Source organism: Fundulus heteroclitus, chromosome 13, assembly GCF_011125445.2.
Source record: "Fundulus heteroclitus isolate FHET01 chromosome 13, MU-UCD_Fhet_4.1, whole genome shotgun sequence".
In the NCBI taxonomy this organism is placed as follows: Eukaryota; Metazoa; Chordata; class Actinopteri; order Cyprinodontiformes; family Fundulidae; genus Fundulus; species Fundulus heteroclitus.
The window spans coordinates 38,220,177-38,240,693 of NC_046373.1; the positions used below are offsets into that span (position 1 = coordinate 38,220,177).

The 20,517-nt window shown below is 44.9% G+C and overlaps 1 protein-coding gene and 1 long non-coding RNA gene across 7 annotated transcripts in view; one reads left to right on the forward strand and one right to left on the reverse strand.

Moving 5' to 3' along the window:
- The first annotated feature begins 1,575 nt into the window (after window positions 1-1,575).
- On the forward strand, window positions 1,576-2,487 carry LOC118565374. Its single transcript, XR_004932360.1, has 3 exons — window positions 1,576-1,619; window positions 1,782-2,058; window positions 2,350-2,487. It is a non-coding gene; the product is annotated as an uncharacterized LOC118565374 (long non-coding RNA).
- A 4,658-nt stretch (window positions 2,488-7,145) lies between these two features.
- LOC105922017 (MAP7 domain-containing protein 1) overlaps window positions 7,146-20,517 on the reverse strand; it is a 28,666-nt gene continuing 15,294 nt past the window's right edge. For 3 of the 6 annotated variants that reach the window (XR_004932357.1, XR_004932356.1, XR_004932355.1), the window contains 14 exons: window positions 19,577-19,685; window positions 18,838-18,942; window positions 12,983-13,102; window positions 12,631-12,752; window positions 11,662-11,807; window positions 11,253-11,491; window positions 10,866-11,124; window positions 10,380-10,560; window positions 9,421-9,525; window positions 9,300-9,350; window positions 9,176-9,224; window positions 7,674-7,919; window positions 7,301-7,588; window positions 7,146-7,219 (listed from right to left, as the gene is read on the reverse strand). Coding sequence is in view for 1 of the 6 variants with exons in the window: in XM_036145684.1 (XP_036001577.1) it covers window positions 7,578-7,588; window positions 7,674-7,919; window positions 9,176-9,224; window positions 9,300-9,350; window positions 9,421-9,525; window positions 10,380-10,560; window positions 10,866-11,124; window positions 11,253-11,491; window positions 11,662-11,807; window positions 12,631-12,752; window positions 12,983-13,102; window positions 18,838-18,942; window positions 19,577-19,685 (1,743 nt within the window). In the remaining 5 variants the exon portion in view is untranslated. The other 3 variants (XR_004932358.1, XR_004932359.1, XM_036145684.1) reach the window with 2 other exon arrangements.

Here is a 20,517-nt window from a genome sequence, read left to right on the forward strand (position 1 = left end):
CACATAATGCATAATTGAAGAACAGTAGAAATCAGCAGAGAGAGAGAAATAGACCCTGATGTCCTCCAGCAGCCTAAGCCTATAGCAGCATAACTATAGAGGTAGCTCAGGGTAACATGAGCCACTCTGACTAGAACCTTTGTCACAAAGGAAAGTTTTAAGATTAGTCTTAAAAGTAGACGGGGTGTCTGCCTCACGGACCAAAACTGGGAGTTGGTTCCACAGGAGAGGAGCCTGATAGCTAAAGGATCTGCCTCCCATTCTACTTTTAGAGACTCTAGGAACCACCAGCAGACCTGCAGTCTGAGAGCGAAGTGTTCTGTTAGGAACATACGGTTCCTAACAGAACCGTATGTTCTGCAAATAAAAACGTAAAATAGATTGTTTACAGTTCACAGTGACTTCAAGGCAAACCAAAGCATTTCCGTACGAAAACTATGGGACCTCAAGCCAAACACTGAAATGATCAAGTCAAAATTAATCATAAATCTGCAGGTCTGTTTAAAAGCTGGTCAGGAATGATCTGTTTGGACCTTTGGTTGCAGCAGATAGTTCAGTGTTCAGGGGAACATTTTATCTACTGACAGCCATGAGATTTTAGTGAAAACAGTTTGGATTCATGCAGATTGTCTCCAGAATGTTCAACTAGAGTGTGATGATGGTTCTGATCCGGTGAAATATTCAGAACCTTCTGGATCCAACCTGTTTTCATGGTCACAGCTTTACCTCCATAGGAATCCATCCAGACTGTCCCCACTGCTGGAGGACTTCCTGTTTTCTGTCCAATCAGAGCCCAGAGTGTAGAGAGAGAGGCCAGTAGATTTCAGCTCTGCAGAACCTGGACCTGAAGGTTCTGTTTGCTGGACATGTAGAAGGTTCTGCCTCTGATGGGCCAAGAAGCTCTTTGATAGGACTTGTAGTTTAACCCAGAGGCTAATTTCCCTCAGGTCTGATGGAAAAGGTGGTGCTGTGAGCTCCATCAGAGGAGGCAGTCACCATGGCAGCCAGTGACGTCACTTCCTCTGCTCTGTCCTCCTCTGGTCCCGCTTGCTCCGATTATTCAAAGAATCTCCTGCTGAGATGGTTGAAGAACTCAGATGGAGAGAAACATCCTGAAAGCTCAGAACCAGTCCAGAACCAGAAGTCCAGCTCACAGGAAGCATCAGAGGTCAGAACATGAGCTCAGATAATCCAACGGAACCAGGGAAACCGGGCCGAAGCTGGAGTCCCGAATATGGAGACAAATTTCTGCCAAAACGTTGCACACAAAAAAAAGTTTTGCACACAGATAAAACTTGTTTTGCACACAAAAAGATATGTTTCACACAAAAAAAAATGTTTTGCAAACTGTTCGCCAACCTTGCACTCAAAATATCATTTATGTTTTCCTCGAGCACAAAACGGTCTCTGCTCGCACAAAACAGCCTCTGCTCGAGTACGAAACAATCCCACTACCGCTGCGGTAAATTTGTGCCAAAAGTCACGTGATGCATTGAGTTGTTGTTGTTGTTGTTCAGACTTCCCGACAGCAGGGGGCGCACCCGAAAGAAACTGAAACGCGCCGGTTTGGCTAAAGAAGAAAACGTGACATCACAGCTAACAGCATTAGCACCCCACAGGTAACTTTCAAAGCTTTCCCGGTGAAAAAGTAATAGCTCACTGAAAGATCATGTAAGATTTCAGTTAAAGGCACTGTTTAGTTTTATCTCTGATCTAAAAATGCTGTGTAACGGACTTTTCAAAAATAACGTATTTAAACCATGATTTAACTCTCCTTTCAGAATTCAACGTGTTTGGAGAGACGTGTGGTGCGCAGGAACAAACATATACAACAATGTGCTGCACTCAGGAGAGGACAACAGTTTGCTTGAGCTGTCAAACATGTTAGATAACTTCTGTTGTCACCATTTATTTGTTCCAAGACTACAACTAAGTTTTCACACCATCAGCAGTGGCTGAGATGACCATTCACTCAGAACTGAGGGGAATCTAACACTCAGTCAGTTATGGAAGATGGGAAGCATCCAGCATGCTGTGGTAGAACCAGAAATCACAGAGGTAAGATGGATTTTTTTTTGTGCGTGCTATTATACAGTTTCTCACAATGCATATATTTCAAACCAGAAATGAATTTATCTGATCATTCCAATACAACAAAACATCGAATACATCAGAGAGGTGGCATTGAAACTGTTTTCTTTGAAATGTGTTTATTATTAAAATAATTAATGGATTTTGGAGTCTTTTTTTCAATCCTTAGCTCCATGAATTAAATTATATTCAGTAAGTTGTAGCAACAGAATCATGGCCTCTTTTTTTATTCTCTATATATCTCCATCTTTCTTGCAGGGACTCTGCCTGCCTCATATTGACAGTGGACTGCTGGATGACCCACACTGTGGGGTCACTATTCCTGAAACTGGCAATGTGTTGAGCCCCGAACAACTTGGTAGCACTGAGGGCAGCCATGGGTGCACTGGGACATTCTGAATCGCACGGCTCAGAATATATATATATATATATATAATATATATATATATATATATATATATATATAGAATATATATATATATATATATATATCTATATATGTATGATATATATGTATATATATAATCTATATATATATATATATATATATCTATATATATATATATATCTATAGTAGTATGTATGTAGTATGTAGTCTGTCTGTATGTATCTCTATCTCTATATCTCTCTATATATCTCTCTATCTCTCTCTCTATGTATGTCTCTCTCTCTCTCTGTCTGTCTGTATCTCTCTCTCTCTCTATCTCTCTCTCTCTCTCCTCTCTCTCTCTCTCTCTCTCTCTATCTCTCTGTCTGTCTGTGTCTCTCTCTCTCTCTCTCTCTCTCTCTCTCTATGTCTGTCTGTCTGTCTCTCTCTCTCTCTCTCTCTCTCCTCTCTCTCTCTCTCTCTGTCTGTCTGTCTGTCTATCTCTCTCTCTCTCTCTATCTCTCTCTCTCTGTCTGTCTGTCTCTCTCTCTGTCTGTCTCTCTCTCTCTCTCTCTCTCTCTCTCTCTCTCTCTATCTCTCTCTCTCTCTCTCTCTCTCTCTATCTCTCTATCTCTCTCTCTCTCTCTCTCTCTCTCTATATGTTATCTATATGTATATGTTGCTACTGTCCAGTATGACCAACACTTTACGAGTTTAATCTTATTTTGGTTACCATTGTTGCAAAAGATTTTCAAGTAATAATAAAATCTAGCCAGGAAAATGTAACTAAGTTAGTGTATTCACTGAATAAAAATGTAGAATTGCTAGGATTGTGATAGTAAATGTGTAAGGTACTGTATAAACCTTTTGAAAATGCTGAGGTTATTGAAAAAAAGGGGCACATGACCCCTTTTTTTACTAAAACTGAGGATGCAAACATTGTGCGACAATTAAACAGTCCTTTATTTTCCACATTGCATAATAAACATACCCTTTGATAAACTTTTCATTTCCAATTCTTACCAATATTAATCAAAGTGAATACACCTTTTTCACAAGGATTGCTTTTATTGTTGAAATTAAGACTGAAAGAACTCCATTAATTCTCCAGGTTTTTCCCAGTAAACAATCCATGTATTAACAATAAAACGGGCTGTATTAAAAAAAAACTGGCTGATGAAATGGATGAAGCCAAAAACAGGACTATGAAAAACAATTTCTGCATGTAATACTGTCAGGAAATTTAGAACAATCTCAAACCTGGCCTTTTTTTCCTAACCTTTTTTTTTTTTTTTTTTAGCCTAAACGGCTCCACTAAGAGCTATGAAGGACATGCTGCAACAGTTACTGATCAAAGTAGTTAATACTGGGAACTAAAACGGTTACATATTAAGTTATTTTTTAACAAGCCCAACTCCTCGTGTGTTTAAAGATTCCATCAAATCCTGAATTGTTCAAGTCTTGGTAGTCTCGTGATGGAAGTCGACCTGGTAGACTACCAGAGTTTATGTAGGAGCCTTCCATCCAGCCCAGAACTTTGGCCTTCACCTCATCAGTGGGTGCTGGAAAACAGATATGTGTTATTGTTATGTAAAGGATAATACTGTTAAAGAAAAAAATAAATCACCACTTCGATGAAAACAAACTTTTCAAGAAAATATCTGCTCATGTGGCTAATTCCAGCTGTGGTTTTTGCCATGGCCAAACCAATTTTATTAAGTGCACAACACATATTTGCAATTGGGCACAGATGACCTCATTTTTACTTTGAAGAAATTAAGGAGTTAGAAAGATAGTGAGATATAATCTAGATCTGCTGCTATATGCTTTACTTGTAACATTCATATTTGTTAGAAAACGCAATTTTTAATTAATTTCCTTACCAATTTTCATATAATCAATATCCACTCGTTGCAATTATTTTAAATTCATTAAGAATTCGTTTTGCACATAAGCATACATGCATTGGTTTGATAGTTTTAGGATAAATTACCAAATCCAAACACCAATTTAGATTTACACCAATAAGAACAATAGACAGTCATTTGAAAACAACATAAAAACACATTATAATCTGTTAACAATGCATTTATCTGGGTATCCACTCAGGTACTATTTATTTGACACAGCATTGTAAAATCAGAAGCCAACCACAGTGGCTGCATTACAAAGCAAAAGTTGTTTTAGCATGGCGTTCAACCTAAGGCAAGCTTTCAAGTTATTTGCTCTAAAAAGTAACATGGTCCCTTACTGTAACATAGCAGTACCTTTAACTGAAATCTTACATGATCTATCACCATTGTGAACTATTACTTTTTCACCGGGGAAGCTTTGAAAGTTACCTGTGGGGTGCTAATGCTGTTAGCTGTGATGTCACGTTTTCTTCTTCAGCCAAACCGGCGCATTTCAGTTTCTTTCGGGTGCGCCCCCTGCTGTCGGGAAGTCTAAACAACAACAACAACTCAATGCATCACGTGACTTTTGGCACAAATTTACCGCAGCGGTAGTGGGATTGTTTCGTACTCGAGCAGAGGCTGTTTTGTGCGAGCAGAGACCGTTTTGTGCTCGAGGAAAACTTATAAATGATATTTTGAGTGCAAGGTTGGCGAACAGTTTGCAAAACAATTTTTTTGTGTGAAACATATCTTTTTGTGTGCAAACAAGTTTTGTTTGTGTGCAAAACTTTTTTTTGTGTGCAACGTTTTGGCAGAAATTTGTCTCCATACCCGAACCTGTCTAGAGCCTGTTACGCACGGAACAGTGCTGCCATCCTCTGGAGGTCTGGTTGAACTGCATCTAAACGACTCTAAGATGGAATAAAATTATTCCTAAAAGAAATCCTTAAAATTCCCAAAATATGTTTGTGTTTTAATTTTATGTCAGAGTTTTTAACCTCAAATGAGGCGTTTTAAGGTTAATATTTAAATATGTAACTAATAAATGATTCCACAGCGTTTTGGAGTCAAAGGGGCTGCCACCATGGTGGAGCCGCTGCTGCCAGAATCTTCATGTTCTCCAACACTGCAGGATATATTTATGCTTGTGTTGCCTCTTTTCTTGGCATTATGCTGAAAATGTTTCAATGAACTAAATGAACGTAGTGCAGAATAACAGAACGGTTTATTGCCTGAGTCCCTGAGAGGTCCAGCCTGGTCTGTCTGATGCAACCGCCACTAAAGCTTCAGCATCAAAGATGGAGATGCACCAGAAGGACTTCCTGAGCGTCCATGAAGCTGAGAAGCAGCAGGTTTTCTGTTTTCTGTCAGAGCTGAAGCGTCACGCTAACGATAAACCAATATTAATAACCCCACCAGACTGCAGCGTTGCTCCACCTGCTTTCCTTTGACATCAGAAGCTCCCTCTGCGCAGCTCATGTTAACAAGGTAATACAATTATAATAGACAACCAAGTAACATTTTAATATTTATTCATCGTTCTTACATGCTGCTCTACACTGTTGGTAAGCTGGCCCTCATTACGTATGCGCAGACTCTTGCACTGGTATTTGTTCATATCTATAGCAAACTATTTGTTTTATTTAGTCATTTGCACAAATTTTACTTTTGTCATGATTTTTAAACCATATGTTGGGACACAATTTGTAATTGCTGTTGTAAATTGTTGTAATTTTATGTGTTTAAACAGGTCTATCTTGTAAATGATACACTGAGTCTAAAGGGACTAACCTGTATAAATAATAACAAACCGTATATTTACCTTCTATATTTATTAGTTGGCATTAATGTCAGTAACGCAGCTGAAGGACGTCTGAAGAGTAGAAATGGTTACATGAACAGACCTCCAGGACTAAAGGGGACTTTTCTACACAGGACAGAGTTTTGTCCATGATGCTGTAAATAGAAAATAAGATCCGTTTCTATTTTTAACACCTTTGATGGACCAGACCTGCTGGACTAGAACTGCTGGACCAGACCTGCTGAAGGTTTGAGCCTTTTTTCCCCATCAGGCTTTAACATCAAAACATTTCAGATTTTAAATGAACCAGAACGGGCCTAACTGGTAGAACTGTCTTCAAACGCTGCTGATAAACATCAGCCAACATCTGGACAAGTAATCACAGATTTCTCAGGTACAAAACCTGCATCTCTGCCTCATGCATGGATGGCCTAAGCCTGAGAAGACGAGCGTGTTCGGGGAATAAGGGGAGGAAGAGGAGCAGCAAGGCTCCAGATTCTAACCAGAACTCTAAAATAAAGATCATCAAATGTCAAAACTGTTTTAGCAGGAAATGATTCTCATTCAGGCCAAAGAGGAGCCTGAACACCACGGGGGCCCATCTGTGGACCTGCCGGGTTTCCAACCTGATGAGAAGGAAAATAGATCTAAAACACAATTATCGGTACTTTTAGAGTCTATTCTATGAAGAAACAGCCAAAGCTGCATTTGTCATCATGTCTATATTTCTAAATGCTAAATGGTTCTTTATCATTTTTAGCCAGATGGGAGCTGATGTTGAAGATCCAAAGAACCACCAACGGTTCTGGAGCTGCAGACGCTGCTGTAGATCAGCGGGTAGTTCCATTCCAGCTTCCCCGTGTCACAGGCCGACGTGCCCCTTGGCAAGGCACTAGCCCTGCGTTGCCACTGGACCTGTGTCTGGGTGTGTGAATGAGGCGCTGGGCCGTTTCCTGGGAGCGTCAGCCGGACACCAACACGCAGCCGCCGGCCCCTTTTCTCAAAGCTTTATTTATTCACAGGGTTCCTGCGACAGGAAGCAGCCGCTCTTTTTTACATTTACACCTGCGGCCGGCCCCTTTTCTCAAAGCTTTATTTATTCACAGGGTTCCTGCAGGAAGCAGCCGCTCTTTTTTACATTTACACCTGCGGTCGGCCGGCACGACGCCGCTGACGTTAAATAATCGACAATTCAGGACAAAAAAACAGCAAACACACAAAGTTCAACTGAAGGTCACAGGAAGAACACCACAACGACAGTGAGAATCAGCTGCTCCGGGTCAGGTGGGGGACCTTCAGAGCTCAGGTACAGTCAGTCATCTCCATGGTAACCATCCGCCCGGCTGTGACGGCTCAGGAGAAGCAGAACCACAGAGAACCTCCGCTCCTCCTGCTTTGGCACGAGGCACGTCTCCACGCCGCTTCACAGGACCTCTGCAGGGAGAACAGAGGAGCGTGAGGCAGAACCCTGAGGCAGAACCCCCCCCCCCCCCCCCCCCCCGCCTGGTGGGAGGCGTACCTGCGACGTGCTGAGGCTTCATGGCGCCCGGCTTCATCAGGTAAGGCTCAGCCACCAGCGGCCCCTGCTGCTGCTGCTGCTGCTGCGGGCCGCTCTTCATCATCTGCTGCAGCTCGCCGTCGGCCGAGACGCCGTTCTGATGCGCGCCGGGCTGGACTCCGTTCACGACCAGGGGCCCGGTCTGAGGAGGGCCGGGGGCCAGAGGGCCGGGGGCCAGCGGGCCGGGGCCCTGCTGGGTCCCAGGAGCTGCAGAGACACCGGGGGGGACGGTCATCAGCTTTAAACACCTGAGATCTGATTGTGTTCGCATCAGTGGTATGAATACCAAACTTCTATCCTTTGCTCGGTCCGGTCCGGTCCGGTTCATTTACATCCTGCTTATTCTCAGCCTTTATTAAATCTGTGTTTGGCAGTTTTAGTTTTTCCCAGGATTGTTCTGGGTTCTGTCGGCTCGTTCCACCTGCATTTACCTGCCTGACTCAGAACGCCTCGGCTCGCCGCCTGCCGGTGGTTACACCTGTGGTTACACCTGTGGTTACGGCGGTGTTTGCGGCGCTCGGCCTGCTGATCCGGTGGACCTGTGTGTGCCGCCTGGTTCAGGTCGGTTCTGGGGGTTCTGTCACTCACTGGCGACGCATCGGCATCACCTGGTCAGCCCGTCAGCCATCGCTGCTCGCCGTTTTCTCCTGACCTCTTTTATCTAAAGGTGAATTCAGCCCCGCTGTCCGGCTACGGTATCGGGTTCCCACAGATCCTCATTCCAGAGAACCGGGTCAGCTTCAGGAATGGATCAGTTCCTGTTTTCTGTGTTTTTGTTCTTTAATAAAGTGAATTAATTCCTTCACTGACGTCTGACTACTGTTTTCACCTTTAATGTTTAAATCATTTTATTCTGGTAATATGTTACTGATCTTTAACTTTTTCATCTGTATTGTAAACGGCGCTATAAAAAGAAACGAGCCTCGCCACATCTCACTCCTATTTTCCCAAATAAGGAGCATTTATTTCCTATGAAAATGTTATTTATCTCTTACCGATTTTGTGTCTTTTTATTAATTTTATGCAGTTTAAATAATTTGAGGTTGTTTTATTACTTTTGGTTCTAAACTGGATTTTAGTGAAATTCTGGTAATTTAAATGATTTCTCTTTATGTTGAGTGTTTTTTTACTGTTTTAGAGGTGTTTAAATATCCAGTAGATTTACAGCTAAATTTGCTTAATAATTGTCCAGTGTTTGTTCATTTCTGGTCCTTTTAATCATAATTTTAGTATTTACCAGTTTTTCCTACCTGTTGGTGGTGATTCTGTGCTTCTTTATTGTGTTTTTATCTTCTTCTAACACTAGTTTCTGCCATTTTCTCTCATGGATCAGTTTCTTTAACCTCTCTCTGCGTGTTTTTGTCATTTTTTCGGCCGTTTGTCGCCGTCAGAACGTTTCTCTCTGGAGTCAGAGCTGCAGATCCAGGAGGATCCACAGAAGCTAAATCATGAGGTGATCTCACCCTGACTGAGCCCGGAGCCGTTGACCTGTGCCGGCGCTCTGACGTCCTTCTGAGGAGCAAAGAACATCCTGTGTTAGAGCAACATCTCGCCGTCTTCAGGCCGGTTCCTCAGATCATCACCAACCTTCTCTCCTGCGTCGCTCTTCCTCGTCCTCTTCATGATCTCCTCCAGGCGCTGAGAACATGGCATCAGATCAGACAGTCTGCTGACAGCTGCTCTGTGGGAACTTTTAAAGCGTCCTCACCTTCTTCCTCTCCAGCCGCTCCTGCTCCTCCTTCTGGAAGTGTCTCTCCCGCTCCACGCGCTGACGCTCCGCCTCCTCCCGGGCTTTGGCCTCCGCCTCCTCCTTCTGGAAGAACCGCAGCAGAAGGAGACGCTCAGATCCTCTGCAGGGTGTGACTGTGCAGATGCTTTATGAAAACCCAGAGCTGCAGACTGGCGAGTCCAGCTGGAGCGGTTCTGGTTCTGGTTCTTATAGAAACTCTTTGACTAAACCTTCAAGCTGAAAATGGGATTTTAATGTGTTACAGGCGGCTGCAGGATATAAAAGCAGACAAGAGGTTCTGATTTGTCTTAGGGAGACCAGGATGAAGCTCTGTTAGTGACCCGGTGTCTGACCCGATCCCGGTACCGGGTCTGGGACCGGGTCAGACACCCGGTACCGGTACCGGGTCAGACACCTGGTACCGGTCCAGATCCAGGAACAGGAGCACAGAGACGAAGGAGAAGCTGAGGATGAGGAGATTCTGACATCACTGGATCACCTGACCCGTTTCTAACATCTGCAGGACCAGGAGGAAGAAACGGGTCTCTGGGTCTCTCCATCCATCCATCCATCCATCAATCCATCCATCCATCCGTTCATCCATCCATCCATCCATCCATCCATCCATTCATCCATCCATCCATCCATCCATCCATCCATCCATCCATCCATCCATCCATCCATCCATCCATCCATCCATCCATCCATCCATCCCTCCATCCATCCATCCATCCATCCATCCATCCATCCATCCATCCATCCATCCCTCCACTAACCTACTGGGAATCAAACCATCAACCCAGCGCTGGTTAACTGGAAAGCTCAGTTTTCATGACCAGCATCAGTGGAGCTCATTAACCAGAGGAGGTCTGGACCTTGCGTCAGCAGGGACCTCCTTTTCTCCTCCTCCTCCTCTCTCCTCCAGGAGGCGGGCTCACCTGTCTCTGCTGCCTCTCGTTCTCCTCCTGCTCGGCCTCCGCCCTCCTCTGCGCCTCCTTCTCCTCCTCGGCCCGCTGGGCTTCATCTCTCAGGCGCTCCTGCTCCGCCATGAATCGGGCCTCCTCCTCCCGGCGCTTCCTCTCCTCGGCCTCGCGGGCCGCGGCCTCCTCGCGCAGAACCCTGAGGAGGATTCAGGGAGCAGGTCAGGCGCCTCCTGCAGCGTCAGCGCCGCCGGGATCAGAACCGGTTCTGGTGGCTTTTAGGCCAGAACCGGACCAGCAGGTAAAACTGGTCACATAAATAAAAGCAGCGGCTTCATGCAGTCAGAACATCAGCAATCGCCCACAGAACCGGGTTCAGCTCCCTGAGCCAGGTCGGTACCAGAGCCGGGTCGGTACCAGAGCCGGGTCCAGCTCCCAGAGCCGGGTCGGTACCAGAGCCGGGTCGGTACCAGAGCCGCGCCCCTCGGCTGATTTCATGCTCACCTGTTGCGCTGCTCCTGCTCCACACGCTCCTGCTCCTCCTTCTCCCGCTGCTCCCGGGCCTGCCTCCGTTTCTCCGCCAGGGCGCGGGCCGCCTCCTCCGGGTCGTTGGTGCCGGCCGACGGCCTGCTGGCCGGCGCCGGCGGGGCGGCCGGCGCCGGCGGGGCGCTCGGTGCCGACGGCGCCGCTACGACGGGCGGGCTGAGAGACGGCGGCGTGAGCGGGGCGGTGGAGACCACTATGGCGGGAACGGTACCGGCGGCTGGCAGATGGACACACAGGAAGTCCAGTCAGCACTAACCCAGAACCAGGAGGTTCTGCAGCTCCTCAACCGTACCTCCTCCCTCTGCGGTCCTCCGGACCGGATCAGAACTTTTCTGGGTAACTTACCCTTTCTCTCCTCCGGACCGGCGGCCGGCGGCGGCTCATCTCTGGTTTCCACGGTGACGGCAGAGACCGTCTGGGCCTGGACTCTGGCCGGCGTCTGGGCCCGTTTGGGTCGGGTCTTGGCCGGCGGGGGCGGCGTCTTCTTTCCCGCGGGGGTCCTGGAGGCCGGCGCCGGCACCAGAGGGGACAGAGGCCGGCTTTTAGGGGCCGGGGAAGGAGGTCTGTTCCTGGGCCTCTGAGCGCTGAGGAGCAGAGAGGAGGAGAACCGTCAGGAGGCTCCAGGTGCTTCACCTGAGGAGAAGATGTTTCCTCCTCAGGTGCTTCACCTGAGGAGAAGATGTTTCCTCCTCAGGTGAAGCACCTGAGGAGAAGATGTTTCCTCCTCCTCCTCCTCACAGGAGGATCTCAGTACCTGCCCTCAGGCCTGGACCTGGAGACGGTGGCGTTTGGTGATGATGTCGTCGGTCTCTTCTTCTGCACTCTCTCCTTTGTCAGAGCGTTCTTCTCTTTCTCGTTCTCTCGCTCCTTGTCCTTCTTCTCCTTCTTCTTCTTGTCCACCTGGAGGTGAGACCAACAGCAGGACGTTAGCATCTGGATTAGCGGGTGAAGCCGATGACAGCGATCTGATTCGGCTAAAACACTCTAAGGCTAAAGGATTCAGATCCCAGGCTGGACCAACCAGAACCTTCTACTCCTCCATGTGACCCGTTTAACTTTTCTCAGCTTCCCCCAGAAGGTGCAGCTCAGTGATGGTTCTGACCCAGTGAAATATTCAGAACCTTTCGTGGCCACAGCTTCATCTCCACAGGTCCAGTTTCTCCGTCCAATCGTAGGTATTTCTCTCTCCCACTGCTAGAGTAATTCCTGCTTTCTGTCCAATCAGAGCCCAGCGTGCAGAGAGACACGCCCACACCGTCATCTCCTCCCAGGAGATTGCAGCCCTGGATGGAAACTGGACCTGAAGGTTCTGTTTAAAGAACCAGATGTCCTACAGAACCCTGTTCAGACACATGAAGATGCACATGCAGGACCACCAGAAGGTTCTGGAGCTCAGCGTCCAGGAATGGTTTTGGTTTTACTTCTAGTTTTTACACAGAGACGGCTTGAGGCTCAGCTTCCTGTCTGCAGTGGCTCCATCTGCGCCTCAGAAGATGAGGCAGTCCCATCGGTAACAGATGACCCAACATGTTCTGGGTCTCTGGTTCTCACATCCTGCAGAAAGTCTCTTATCTTCACTTTCTTATCAGCGTATTTCATAACTTTGGAAATGTTCTACCTGCATTTAGCTTCATAGTTTTCCAAATTCAGGCTTGTGCCTGTTACTGGATTGAATCGCTGCATCAGACCCTGATGACCCCCCCCCCCCCCCCCTCCTGCTTACCGGCGTGGAGTTGCGTCGGCGCTGCCGCTGCGTGATGTCCGGCGTGCTGGCAGAGGAAACCCGCCAGCGCTCGGCGGCGCTCTGATGCTGATGTGAGCAGGAGTTGAAGGGGCTGGCTGAGGCTGAACAGGAGCAACAAACACTCACACCATGCAGAGACCACAACACATGGAGCTCTTCCTCTCCGGATGATAAAACGTTCATATTCTGACTAAAATCAGCCCAAATTATAAAGGTTTAATTGAGAGTGTGAGATGTTCTAGTGTCTGAACACATAAACGCTGGCAGGTGTGTAGAGAGCAGAACAGGTGGAAGCAGACTGAGAGCCTGGGGGAACCGGCTCTTCACTCACGGGAGTCTGCGCTGTGGAGCAGCGTGGCGGCGCTGCGGCTCCGGGCCAGGAAGGACAGCGTCGGCGTCATGAGCCGCTCCACGATGCGGCTCTCCCAGGGGCTGAGGCGCAGGCTGCGGGCTGACACATAGAGGGCGCTGTTAGTGGCTGCTGATGGGCCTCCTCACACCGCCTCCTTCATGCCTTATAAAACACGTGAAGCTACTGAGAGCAGAGGAGGAATCTCTGGGCAACACATCCATTCACAAACAGTCCAGCTCAGGAAAACCTTCAGAACCAAAACCTGCTTCTGGGCTATGATCTCAGACTTCTGCTTCATCGTTCTCTGATATCTGGTCCTAATCGCCTCCGTATCTTCTCTGTTTAGACCCTTAGCATCTGACAAAGGCTGAGCCTACACCGGCTGACCCTAGTTAATGGCTCGGTCAGGAAAACATTGAGTTTCTATGCTGCTATTCTCAAGTCTGGACCAGGACCGGCTCAGATACCAGGCTGTGGTTTGACTGGGTCCAGATTCCAGAGACCATTCAGGTGTTTAAACATCTGGAACATTTAGAGCCATTCTGCAGACATGAAGAAAAATCAGAGAATTAGATTCCAGAAGAGACCAGAACCTTTACAGATGGTTCTGGAATAGATCTCCTCCTCAGATCTGACTTTCTCCTCTAAGAACGTCCTTTCTCCGGGTTCTTTTAAAATGTCCTCACAGAACCATGAATCCAGTCAAAACAAGCTCTTATCCCAGCAGACGAGGGCTAAAGAAATGCTCTATGAGAAAACATGATGTTGGTATTTATGAAAGCCTGCAGTAGATGTCAAAGTCCTTCTCATGAAATGTCTTATTTAGCTTTAAATTAGTCCATAATGACCGTAACTCAGATACTTGATGTTTTTTTTATTCTGCTGAGTTCTCCTACTGCTCTCCAGTCTGCATTGTTTATTGTTATTTCAGCTTTTAACTTTTTGTTATCATTTTCTCTTTATAGAAGGTACACCTGGTCTGGTGTTCTGTTAGCTGTGACATCATCAGGGGAGGCAGATCATCCTCTATTACCATCTAACATAGAAAGTACTCCTGGGTCAATGTGAGCTTCTGAGCTTTCTGTGTCTCTGCTCTGTCTTCTCTAACATAGAAAGTACTCCTGGGTCAATGTGAGCTTCTGAGCTTTCTGTGTCTCTGCTCTGTCTTCTCTAACATAGAAAGTACTCCTGGGTCAATGTGAGCTTCTGAGCTTTCTGTGTCTCTGCTCTGTCTTCTCTAACATAGAAAGTACTCCTGGGTCAATGTGAGCTTCTGTGCTTTCTGTGTCTCTGCTCTGTCTTCTCTAACATAGAAAGTACTCCTGGGTCAATGTGAGCTTCTGAGCTTTCTGTGTCTCTGCTCTGTCTTCTCTAAGCCCCAGTGGGTGGAGGCAGATGAGCGTTCACACTGAGCCTGGTTCTGGTTCTGCTGGAGGTTCTCCTCCCTGTTAAAGGGGAGTTTTCCTCTCCACTGTCGCTTCATGCATGCTCAGTATGAGGGATTGCTGCAAAGCCATCAACAATGCAGACGACTGTCCACTGTGGCTCTACGCTCTTTCAGGAGGAGTGAATGCTGCTTGGAGAGACTTGATGCAACCTGCTGGGTTTCCTTAGAGAGGAAACTTTCTCACCAACCTGGAGGATCTGATGGAGTCTGACTTTGGAAAGAGCCTTGATGATGATGTGATGTGAATTGATGCTATATAAATAAACTTGTATTAAATTATTCCATCGATTAGATGAACTCTGAGTGAAAACAGCTGCAGTCATCACCTCAGGATGGTAGCTCTTTGATTGGCTGTCTAACGCAGAGCACGGTGGTTCTAATGTTACCCCAGGTCCGCTTCTGATTGGCCGATCAGTGCCACATGACGTCTCCTGAACTGCTGAACTTAGAGGCTCAGAGGGAACCAGCGTGATCAGCCTCCAGAGGTCTGGTCTCAGGAGCCTTTTTGTTTCTGTTTGGTCGTACGTTACAGTTGCTGTCATCCCAACACAGGCGGTGTCCAAAAATCCTTTCCTGGATGTTTGTGATCATCTTTACGGCAAAGTTAAGACCTGGTTAACGTGTGAGAAGTAAACTGTGTTGTTATAAGCGTAAAGCATTTTTTTCTGTGTTAAAAGGATTTTATTTGTCTGATGATCTCACCACAAACACCTTCATTAACAGTCAGATCTGCTTCTTTCTAGAACTGTGGTCTGGGGCCAAACTAAATTATTCAGAGGACCAGAAATGGCCCCCAGGCCACATTATGGATACCACTGCCCTCAACCTTTGTCATATTTAAGTGAAAGGTTGCCCCAGATCCCAGTTTTCCTCTGTTTTTCCTCTATTCTGGCTCAGAATCACTTAGCGCTTTCCTTTAAATACATTTCCCTTCATATTCAAAGTGGGGAACCTCACGGCATCTAAAGCCCAGAGTCAGGTGAGACCAGAACCACTGGCCCGTCTCTTCGGTAGCCACAGAAGCCAGACTATGTCTTCAGATGAGATTGATCCTTTGGATTCCTTATTGCTTATGAGACAATGTTTTGACATTAATATGATCCAGTTAAATATGTTACAGAGTATTTTAAACATGACAGAGAAGCTGAGAAATGAGTTCTGATGTCTTCCTTCAGCTTCAGCTGATAACGAGTCCACAGGAGACAGAACAACGTCGTTAAGGTGAAGAACAGCTGATTTGATCTCTGCGTTCTTCCTGTCTGTGGTAACAGAACCTGGCACATAGATTGTTTTACAGTGAGATGATTTTATTTTCATCTCTCAGTTTTAGCCTCGGTACGCCGACACACACTGACACGGCACCTTTATAGCGGCACTCAACGGTACAGTAAGAGCCAGCACCAAGAGGCGCTTCAACACGCCGACAGTCGGCTCCTCTGACTATAACGGATAACCTCACTACCTCCTGTTGCTAGGCTACAGCGCCTTCCCTCCTCCTCTTCCTGTCACGATGCAGCAGGACGAGGCTGAGATGCTGATCGACTGTTTGCCTTCCTGCAGATATCTACCTCCTCCTACATCCAGCTATCTACGCTCCTTCCAACAAAGCAGAGCTGAGACGGCCTGCTGATTATTTCCAGATGCAGAACCTACAGTTCTGGAGTCCATGCCGTCCGTTTAGAGGCTTGACGTTCTCCTGCAGCGATACCACTGATGATCTGACTCTATATGGCAACAGTGAGGCTGAGAGCTGAAGTGCTGATTGCTCTGTGCTTGATCAGAAACAACCCATATTAATTAACGCGATGCTGCTAATGTGTCAACGTGACAACGCAGGTGTGCAATTAAATTAGCCTAATTGATGGTTTAACAACTTTTAAACACACAGCAGTTGGTGAAAAGAAATATTTGAGCCTTTTATGTAGTTTAATAGGCTCTATAAACTCAGCCAAGCTTGTTGGATCAAGTCTCTGAACTGAAGATGAACCAGAACTTTCAGAACAGTTTCATATCTTTAGAGTCTAAACCAGTGGCAATGTGTAGCTGTCGATTACTGAGACACATACATACCAGGTTTGGTTTGGGTGATACAGTACATGGGATTTTTTAACCTTTAGTAATCCAATTTCACCTAATTCAACCTTAAATCAATGTTCATTGTTTAAATGTAGTGCGTTTCCTATAATTCTTGCATTGTAAAATACAGTTTTATATAATTCTCATAAAATTACAAGTTGAATTTAAATACAGGAGCAAAACAAGCCTGAATAAGCCCAAAGGGAAGAAGCTTTAATGGTAAATTTACAGCCTCTTATAATATGATGAATGTAGTACATTTTTAATCTGAATACTTTAGCAGAAGAGATTATTTTTGCCAGAACTGCAAACGCCTAGTTTACCATTTTGGGCCTTCAGAATCTATTTAGATATGTTATTTATAGCAGTTATTGAACTACAAACTAAAAAACATAAAAGATGAAACTGCAAGGAGACAATAAGATATTTGTAGGAGAGTAACTGTAGATTAGTACGTCCCAGTGCTACACCTGGACTACACTTAAGCATTCATACACAATATAATATAGTAACAATTTGACCTTAAATTCAATTGTACTTAGTAGCTCAGCCTAGAAAAATGTAATAATGCTGACATCTAAAACCAACATGCTTTACTTTAACTTGTTAGCTTTTTCAAAGCTAGCCTGTTAGCATGCTAAAGTAGGCCTTTAGCTCAAAGCATTGTTGTTCCTTCTGCCTAACGGAGCAATAAGTAACTTATAAAAGCCAGGTCTTGTTTTAATCCCAAATTATATCATGTTTTTAATATGTAATGGAAGTGAGAAACATTTCCCATTAAGGCTTTTTTAACTTTGCTACACACAACAGAGGTTTGAGCTGAAAGCTAACATGCTAAAGATAGCTTTTATTTTAAAGTACTCTGGTGTGTAACAGAGCCATGAAAAACTATTGTTTCTTGTTTTTAGAGTGATTCATTAAATAGTTTCAAGCTCTTTAAAGCTTAAAACTTTGCTTTGCGCTAAAGGCTGAATGCTATAGCCACTTTGTCACTTTTAGCCCTTAGCTAAAAGCATCATTGTGAATAAACAGAGGTGGGTAGTCCCTGGTTACATTTACTTGAGTCACTTTGAACAAAATGTACTTCTAGGAGTAGTTTTACTGCATTGTTCTTCTTACTTTTACTTGAGTAAGTATTATGAGGAAATATCGCTACTCCTACTTGAGTAAAATCTCCACTGTGAGTAACTTCACTGAATAAGGAATAACTTGTTTCAACCTAAAATGCACCAGAGAGGCGTCTACAGTTTATATTGAGGTGAGACCTCCTGTTTATACACAAGCTTTGTTGTTTTAATGTTATTTTCTATCTGCTGAGCTCATCCAGCCATTTACAGGTCAACTAACCACAGTAAACAGTAGATATTGTTACTAGAAGTACTTTGAACTGTCCCAACCTACCGTATATACATTAACTGCTTGGTTTCATATGTTTTATATTGAAAAACATTGTTTAGAAAAGTGTTTATTCTGCCTGAATTACGGTTAGAATTTGTACATAATTTAATATTTCTGCCTGACAAATTACATCAGTTTTAAATATTTGTTCAGCGATTAGTAGGATTAGTTACTCAGTACTTGAGTAGCCTTCTTACTAAATACATTTTACTCTTACTTGAGTAATTTCTCTGTTGGGTACTTTTTACTTTGACTTGAGTAGAAATATGTTGAAGTAGTGCTGCTCTTGAGTAAAACCTCTTACTACTACTACTACTCTACCCAACTCTGTGAATAAATTAGTTATTAACATTGTTTTGGACACATTAATAACATTAATGTTGTCCTACTACCAGAAAAATATGCGCTACTGTCTGACATAATCTGAAACAGATAATCAGGTGTTAGCTGCTCAAACACAACAAATAACTAGCAGTGACTGTAATAGTCGCTCTATGCTTGATTCTCTACAAACATTGTCTGCTGGATAATATCCACCACCATCACCACAGACCACTCACAGTGAAGTGGAGGGGGACAACCAAAAAGCAGGTGGTGAGACAGGATGTAAGCTTAGAAACCCATGAAACACCCAAAAGATGTCGAGGTGATGCTGATCAAAAATGCAAAGAACTCAAATCAAAGACAAACCACCAACTAAAATTAAAACCCACGATGCAGACGAGACCCAGAGCGTGACAGTCGGAGGGAGCGGGTGGTAAATGACCAGTCACCAAGCACAGGCAGGCAGGCAGGCCACCACAGACAACAGTTATAAGAATAACCAAAGAAAACCAGATTAGGATGAGGGGAGGGGATGAAGAGGGAGGGAGGGGGGGGAGGCCTGGTGGACACCGACGTCGGCTCGTCTTACTTCGGTTGGGGGAGTTCCAGAGCGTGGCGGAGGACTTGGACAGCCTGTTGTTAATGACAGGGTCCACCTGTCTGGGCAAGTTGACCGTGGAGGCCGAGCATCTGCCTGCACCAGAGAGAACGCAACAGACAACAACTGTTCACATGGGGCCGGGCGTGGGCGGCGGCCCCAGCTGAGGGCCGCCAGGAGACGGGAATGCCCCCCCACCCTCAGCCCGGGTCACACCGCCGTCACCGGGCAGTCTCTATTCCCTGAGCTCAACTCCAGCCAGCGTGGACGGGTGGGGGGGGGGGGGGGGGGGGGGGGGGTTTGAGGAACGGTTGGGATCGGGATGTGGTTAGAAAGCACGTTGGGTTTAAAAGCTCATTTCTGCAGCAGCAGCTGACAATAAATTCAGGATCTCTCCAGTTTCATTTCTGACTGTGTAACAGGACAATAGAGAAGGCGATTAGCTCTTCGCTACGCTAATGTAGTCAAACATGGCAGGAATGTCTGTCGGACACTAAAGGAAACATTCCCACCAGCTGGTGCCCAGAAGCACTCAGACACTTTAAGTGTTAGCAGGAGAAAGAAGTGTGTGGGTCGCCGGGCCCTGGGGCCCCGCCCTCCTGACGAGCTATTTCCTGGCATTGCATCAGCTGCACGGTGAGCTGCAGTCTGCAGCACAGAGTCATGTTTCAGCCCGGACGCCTGACCCGCTGCTCTGTTGGGACCGCCCAGACGCTCGTCTGAAACTCACTTTCTCTGCGGGACGTCTGGTTGAGGCCGCCGGCCCAGGACCACCTCTGCTGGCGGATCTCAGCCCACGTCTTCTTGGTGGACCTCTTGATGGCCGCCTCGTATCGTTCCTGTGGAAACGAACAGTTCAAACGAGCCGGATCACTTTCCATCTCCTGTGTCAGTCCTTGTTGATCTGATGATTTGGTTTGATTTTATTTTATTTGATTTGATTTGATTTGATTTGTTTTGATTTGATTTGGTTTGTTTTGATTTGATTTGATTTGATTTGATTTGATTTGGTTTGGTTTGATTTAATTTAATTTGATTTGGTTTGATTTGATTTGATTTGTTTTGATTTGATTTGGTTTGTTTTGATTTGATTTGATTTGATTTGATTTGATTTGGTTTGGTTTGATTTAATTTAATTTGATTTGGTCTGATTTGATTTGATTTTATTTGATTTGGTTTGATTTGATTTGATTTGTTTTGATTTGATTTGGTTTGTTTTGATTTGATTTGATTTGATTTGATTTGATTTGGTTTGGTTTGATTTAATTTAATTTGATTTGGTCTGATTTTATTTTATTTGGTTTGATTTAATTTTATTTAATTTTATTTAATTTTATTTTATTTTATGCATTGTGCAGCGCCAGGCCAAGTTCGCTTTAAGATCCCAAAGATTTTTAAGCCTCCATTAGAAATGGATCCTTTCTTCAGATCCCACAATTTTAAGTTTGCACATTGTTTGTTTTTGTTTAAATCAAAATGGTAAAACTCTTTAAAAAAATGTATTCAAATTAAAAATACAGTAACTGAAAATAAAACTAAATATAATTTGCAATAAAAAAGTCTAAGAAAATGGAAAATAAAAGAGGAAAATACTGTGAGAATTTTTCAACAAATTAAAAAAGGTTAATAATAAAACCTAAAGACAAATCAAATGAATGAAATCAAATAACA